The sequence below is a fragment of the Thalia democratica genome, chromosome 6 (genome assembly GCF_965202585.1).
Source record: "Thalia democratica chromosome 6, ktThaDemo2.hap1.1, whole genome shotgun sequence".
NCBI lineage: Eukaryota > Metazoa > Chordata > Thaliacea > Salpida > Salpidae > Thalia > Thalia democratica.
Window position 1 is genome coordinate 49,688,466 of NC_139170.1, and position 7,443 is coordinate 49,695,908.

The following is a 7,443-nucleotide window of genomic DNA, read 5'->3' on the forward strand; positions in this document are numbered from 1 at the left end:
TTAATGACTTATAAATTTTTCCAAGTAAGCTTGTTAGTTATCTTAAAACACACATCAGACATAATAAGGTTGTACAACACTAAGTACTATGAACATTTTCTACAAAATGTTTAACTAAATATTACAGATTTTGTACGAGCAAGTTTTATTTTTTTCCTCAAGTTTTACTACGCAGATTAAAGTATTTGTATTAAATTTTATTATATAACAAATTAAATTCAATTATAAATCACTGCTTATCAGTAAAAAGTTTCAAATTATTCGATGGAGATAGCGAACTTAAGTCTTCTATGCAAATAAAAACTGATAAATAAGATAAACTAGTCATGAATTAAGTGAAATAGAAAAGCATGAGCTATCACACGATCTTTAACTCGTTTTTATCTTTTTTAAATTTACTTAAGAAAACTAACAATATTTTAAAAACTTAACAGAGCCATTTCAAGCGTTTTTTGCTGTTTTACTGCGGTTATAAACAAACTTTCAAGTCTTTAAACTATACAATATCTTCGTGTTCTGATTTTCTTCACAAAGAAAATATAAGTTTTTTTAGTTAAAAAATCAGAAAACACTCATAAAACACAAAAAGTTGAAATTAGTTTGTGAATTGTAAAAAAAATACTCATTTTGCTTAATTACTCAAATAAACTTCAGGTAGTATAACAACATTACGACTTTTATAGTTTTGTTCTTTTAGGATGAGTATTTAGCTACAATAATGGTCTCTGAAAGAGTAATACGTTGTTTGTTAACGAAACCCTTTAAAATAAAATATTTATACTTCCATAACAAGAGTTACTTTTTTAACTGCTGTAAAACTGTTCAGAAATATTAAAAACATATACTTATATACGTTATTGTTTTGAATGTAGTCTTAAATAAAAAAAGTATAATTTTTTGAGAATTTTACCAACCTAAATTTGTTCAGCGCATCATTAAAAAAATAAAATATAAGTTTTAGTTGAAAAAACAAAAGCATAAAAATATATTTGCAGCCCACTGACTAGCTATTTAAAAACTTTATATTTGAACTTTTGTTACTAGTCAATATATATTTGTTTATAAAGCTTGAGCAAAATTTTTTGTGCGTTACTATTTGTTTTATTCTTGTGGTGAGGCGATATTCAACAAACTAAGCTATTTTGAAGGTAAACACAATTGCTTTAAATCATTCAAAGATAAAGCATACATGTTTTGCCTCGTTTAATGATTTTTCACTCAATATAGTTAAATGACTAGTTTTACATAACTTGCATAATTTAGAATTCGCCGTAATCATTACAAAACACTTTGCAATATCTGCCTAACCATTATATAAGTTTTTATTTTATATCTTATACTCACAAAAAAATGTTAACAGTTTCAAAAGTATACTTATCAGTTTAAAAAGTTTATTTAGTAGTTCAGTTTGTACAAAAAACCACTCAGCATTATCAATTATCTTAATTCAATACTAAAAATTTCAAGAACTTTAATCACTTAATCAGCTTAAGTTAACATAAAGGTTTGATCAAACTTCTTCGGTAGACTAAGACCAAGGTTTCGTTTTTATTGAAACCTGGGTCTCAGTCTACCGAAAGCTTGTGGTCTGGTTATCGAATTGGTTTGATCAAACCTTTACGTTAACTTGAGTTTGTCTCACGGCATAGGCTTTTGCTCTGATTGAATTCCGACGATGTTTTCTTCGGTCTTAGTTTATTTAGATATTTTTTTTACACTACAACTAGTAAACAAATAAAAGTACAGTTTTTTTTTTTTTGTTAAAAAAAATTTAAGCTACCGATTACAATTTGTAATATTACTTGATCCAAAAAGTTATTAACTCAACTTAAACGTTTCATTTAAATCGCTTAAACACTACTTCTAATACATAATATTACAAAAGTAGTAATAATGTAAAATAAAATAAATAAAACTCGGTTTATATTTTAGTTTTATCTTGCAATTTTCAAATTGTCAGTAACTTACTTTTATAAGAAATACTTAGACGATAAGTAAAATTATTTTTGATTTTTATCTTTTTTAATCTATACAGTTACTCTATCGATAATCAAACTTACTCCCTTTTTAATTATAAATTAAAGACACCTGACCTTATAATGTTATTCAGCTTTAGTTTAACGAAAAACAATCAAATACTTAATAATAATAAAAGATTTTTAAAAAAAGTTATAGTACTTCCTTGTAGTATATGCAAGGATAACGTATTTTACAGTTTATGTTTACAAATTTAAAGACTTTTAACAACATAGTTAACTAATTTCGACTAGAATTTTAAGAATTTATTGTTAAAAACTACTTAATTGTGTTAAAACTAATAATATATAATTATTTTATCTTTGTTTTGTCTGACTATGACATTAAGTGTTTAGCTTTTGTATATACTTTTCAACTAGGACTAACCAAATAAAAAAAAAGTTATACTTCTTCTTTCTAAAACAGCAAGCAAAAATTGCACTCTGTTTAAATTATATTTAAACCAACCCGTACTTTTATAAAACATTTTACAACAAAGCAAGTGATATTTAAAATGAGTATATCCTAATTTACCGTATACCGTAATATCGTATTAGTATCGTATCCCTTCTCTAATCGTTAAAATTGAAAATAAGAAACGTTTTTTCCTTACAAGCAATTGTTGGACAGAGTTACGAAAGCACTGCGACTTAGACAGAGGTCAGTTTCGAATTCAAAGTCAAAGATGTTTGTAAAACTACCGTTAACACAAAAAGCATCGTTGGTGAAAAGAATAACTTTTATTTAAATAAAAATCACTTCAGGCAGTGTTTGGTCACAAGCAATGAGCAACTTGAATTTTTTTTTGAAAAGTCTTTTGAAACTAAAAGTAAATTTTTATACAACATCAAAACCGAATTTAAAACTGATAAAAATTTTTAGGCAAAAAATATTTTTACTAAAAAAACACTACTTGTGCGACAAAAAGCAAAAATAAAACTTTAAATAGAAACACTGAAAAACAATAAATACTTTAAATAAATAAGTTAAACATCGGCGTCTTAATATTTGGCGAACATCCCGGCGTTTTCGCAGTCTGTGACGTCATCAACAACCACGTTTCCCCGCTTGTCAGTGCACCAGCACATCATGTCCTCGGTGCACTGGGGCTTTGTGACGTCATAGTAGCCGCTCCCGTCGCACACCGGCCTCCAGTGTTTCCTCTTCTTGTTGGCTATCTTCTCCCAATGCTCGTAGTGGTCCTTGCACGGAGTCTGGAATGTGATTGGAGTTTCAATATATTAAATATACTATTAAAGTTTTAAATTAAACGCTTATGTTCGTTTTTTTTCATCTAGATAAACAAAAGCATATAAAAGTCATTAATTTTGAGTTATTCTTGAAAAAAAAAACTTCCAGTGCTACTTTAACGTCCGACTTTTTTATTTCTGCATATTTATCAAGCATCAATTTTTTTTTGGTTTGTTGCGTAAAGTTTTGTTAAACTTTTTAAGCTGTATCGCTGAGAACAAATAACTTTGTTTTTTCTTTTTGTTTTTTTAAACAAGAATCGTCAAAATTTTAGTTCCTCTGAATTCTAAAACCTTACGAATTCTAAGTTTATAACAAAAATTTTACCACCAACAAACACCAAATAACCTCGGATCCGGCGTACTTCATCGGCACCGTGTCCTTGTCGAGCATGTTCCTGAAGCTCGCCACCTGGTAAGCGTTGCGCGCGTTCCCCGCCTGGCAGCTGAACTCGCCTGATGCGTCGGGGAGGCACGCGAGCCCCTCCTCGCAGTTGGCTCTCGTGTTCGTCAGCGCTAACTGCCTCGTGTCGCTGCATCGCTGTCCTGTTGTTTGTACGTGGAACTTGAACATTTGAAAAAAAAAGTTGCGTTTTTGGTCTAACGTACGACTTAAAAAACTGATGCTCACTTGACAGGCGTAGTACGTAAAAATGTTTGTTTTTTTAATTAATTTCTTAGTTTTTTACTTTTTTTACTTACAAGTAAGAAAACCAAGTAGAAGATTTTTAGTTTAACTTTTGTTAAAATTTGGAATTTTAATGTTGGATTTTATCTTTTATTTCTTTTTAAAGTCATATGTTTGCAAAAAGTGCACAAAAATGTTATTAAATTTAAAACAAATCATATACAAGTTGAAAAAAAATTCTAACAAACCTTCTTTTATGACGCAGTACTCGCACTCGACTCCCCAAAACGTCATCAGCCTCACCGTGACGTCACAACGCAGCTCGGGGCACACGGACTCGTCGTAATCGTCCCTGATGTACACGGGTCTCGTCTGCAGGGGCGTTGCTATGCCGACCCAGCCCGCGCCCCGGTCCCTGACTGCCGTGATGCCGTCCAAGCCGTCGAATATCGAGTCTTCGCCGCTCAGGGGCTTCCCGGTGACCGAAGAGAAAACGAAGATGAGGGCAGCGAGAGTTGTTTTGAACATCTTTTTTGAAATATGTTGTTTTCTTGTCAAACTTGTAAAAATATTTTTTCCAAAGCTGCAAAGTTTCGAGCTGAATATTTTGAAGCTTTAATTTTAAAGTTTGAATTGTAATTTGATGTTGGAGAACGATGCTTTTTATACTCATTTTTCTTCGATAAAACCTTTTTTTTTTTGCTCTTTCTCTCTCAGAGCTTAAGCTTAGACTAGAGGTTTTTGTTTTTGCTTTAAACTATTATTTTTATGTATTATTATAAATATATTTTTACTTTTAATAAAGTTTTTAAATAATTGAAAACTTTAAATGTTTTAAAAGTATTTGACTATTAACTAAAGTAACTAGTTTTTAACAAACACAATATATTTTAGTTTCTAGCGATAATTTTCAGAGTTTAAATTTTTTTTATTGTTTTTAAACATCACTAAATATTTACATAATAGCGTTCTAGTCAATATTTTATTTTCTGCATACATATATACTTTGGTAAGTGATATATTAGAAAAAAATGTTAATAAAAACTGGGAAAGTAACTTTAACTATTTTTATACATAACTTTAGCTAAACATCAATAAAAAAAAAACAAAACTTGGTCACAAGTTTTCTACCTTAATGTCAGTTTTTATATGTAATAATTTTTTGAAAATAAAAAAATTCCACAACACTTTTTGTTTTATTTTATTCTAAAAAAAATCACAAAGTACCTTTATACGTCAATGCTTTGTTATAAGCTTCTAACTGTATAGTACAAGGTATTAGTAAGTTTTTTATGTTTTTTATAAAAAGATGAACTTAACTTATAACTAAAAAAGTTAAACTAATAAGTTATCTGAAACTATACCATTGCTAAAAAATAAATTATTTACTTAAAAAATGTTTAAATATAAAACCGTAGTTATTTTTTCAAATAAGCTTTTAAATTGGCAGTTTAATGATATCACAAAAGTTTTCAAATTTTGTATCGTTTTAAAGTTGTTACTTATTAGGAAATTATTAAATTCGTTCTAATTTTAACAATTCACACGTAAAAACATTTAATTTGAATTTTTTCCAATCCACTTACATAAACACCGTTGAAGTTTCAGCGAACAGTTAAAAGCTGTGGGCTGCGGTGTGCAGCTAATTCGGTATTGAACTGGTACATTTTTTGCACTTGAAGTAGTGGTGAGATAACAAATTAACCATTTTTATCTAATATCTATCCAAAATTTTACAGATAAGGTTTCTACGAAATTTGAACTTAATGATAAATTTTATTTGCTTTTTACATAACGAGGTTTTATAACTTACAACAATAAAATGTTTTCTAAACTTTTGGTTTTTTGTTGTAGTTAAAGCAAAAACGTTTTGCATGTTTAGTAAAAAGTCATCAAAAGTTATACAGACCGTATTTGGAAACTAAATTTTCGCTTAGTGAAAAAATTCTTAAAATTTCGACCAGACTGAAGTAAAAGCTTATTTTGTATTTATAAAAAAGTTAGCTTTTTATTGTACAATGCTTCAAAATTTTGAAAGCAATTAACTTTTTTTACACTATTAAATTCGAATTTTGACAGCGTTATAAACATCCGTGCAAATTAGCTTTAAATTGAAGTTTAAAATAAAGTTTCCGAGAAATTCATCATAATTTGTGTTTTATGTTTACATTGGCAACACCAATTTTGTGTTAAAAGTTTAACCTTCGGATTGATAGCTAATGAATGAGCGCGAAATTTTTGCACAGCCGCGAAATTGCCTGTCTGCATTTTAATGTTTTGTAAACTTTGACAAATTAAAGCAACGGAAATATTTTCGAATTTTGAAATTGTGTGTTTTGGGCTAACCATGGCTCGAAATTTAAAATTTTTTAAAGACTTTTTAAATAAATATAAATTGTTACAGATATGTTTCAAAAATAGTTTGTAGAGTAATTGGAATGAAAAGCGTTTAATGTGCAGAAACTTTCATGAGTGTCTGAAACATTATATCATTACTTAATTTTTTTTTCTATTTATAATATATTTTATTCCGGTTTGATGTGCTTCAAATCTTAAGCAAGATTTTTGTTAGACTTCAACAAGAACTTTGTAAAGTCTTATTTAGTTTGCTTTTGGGTAACAAAAACCTTTTTCTCACTTTAATGCATTTATTATCAAAAGTTTTGGTAGTAACAAAACTTAACCAACAATAACGTTTTAAAGTTTATCGTTCACTTCATTTTTTATTCTCATCTTTTTAAGGAAGTATTTATAGGATATCTAAATTGTGTTTGAAACAAAAGCTGTTTGCTTAAAAACTGGTGCACCAAAAAAAATCTCAGTTATGAGTATATTAAATCAAAACACTCTCAATGTTGTTTATTTTAATTTTTACCAATACGAGCTAGTTTTTTCAAAATTTAAAACAGTTTTTATACTTAAGAAAATTGTATGTTTTTTTTAATTTCTAAAGTATTTATTTTGATTATGTTACTTTTAATATTTTTAGCACAAAGTTTCAAATAAAAGTGTAAGATTTTTATCTAAAATTGTGTAAAAAGCTTTGTCAGTAAGTTTCGACAGCTTTTATATATTAATAAACTCGAAATGTTTCTAAAACAGTTTATAATCAGCGACAGTTTAAAGTTTGAAATAAATTCAATTAAAAATTATTAAATTATTTAACTTTCTAAAGCAATTTACCATTATGAAACTTTTATACAAAATTAACCAAACGACAGTTTTAAAAACTAAAAATTTAGAAGCAGTGGTTATTATAAATTCTTTTTTCTACCAGGTATCTTATGATCATTGAACAGAATAAACTTTTAACTTTATTCATTATTTAATTATAGATGATGAAATTTATTTAAGAAATTAAATTTTATGTTTAAGAACCATATTATTTTTACAAACTACTCAAAAAGCTTTACCTTTCATGATAACCAACTAAACAAAAATGATTATTATGTTTTTTTCAAGTATGTATGATATTTAAAAATTTTACTTAGAAAAACTTTTTAGTTTTACAAGTAAAGTATATACAAAACTATTAGATGTGCTTACAGA

General features: G+C 27.8%; 1 protein-coding gene across 1 annotated transcript; it reads right to left on the bottom strand.

Annotated features, from left to right (window-relative positions):
- Window positions 1–2,748: 2,748 nt before the first annotated feature.
- Window positions 2,749–4,509, bottom strand: LOC145838603 (uncharacterized). The gene is made up of 3 exons (XM_082946222.1): window positions 4,143–4,509; window positions 3,616–3,812; window positions 2,749–3,230 (listed from the first exon to the last, which is right to left on the bottom strand). The coding sequence occupies exons 1-3, from the start codon at window positions 4,420–4,422 to the stop codon at window positions 3,018–3,020; spliced, it is 690 nt and encodes a 229-aa protein (XP_082802348.1). The 5' UTR covers window positions 4,423–4,509; the 3' UTR covers window positions 2,749–3,017.
- Between the last annotated feature and the right edge of the window lie 2,934 nt (window positions 4,510–7,443).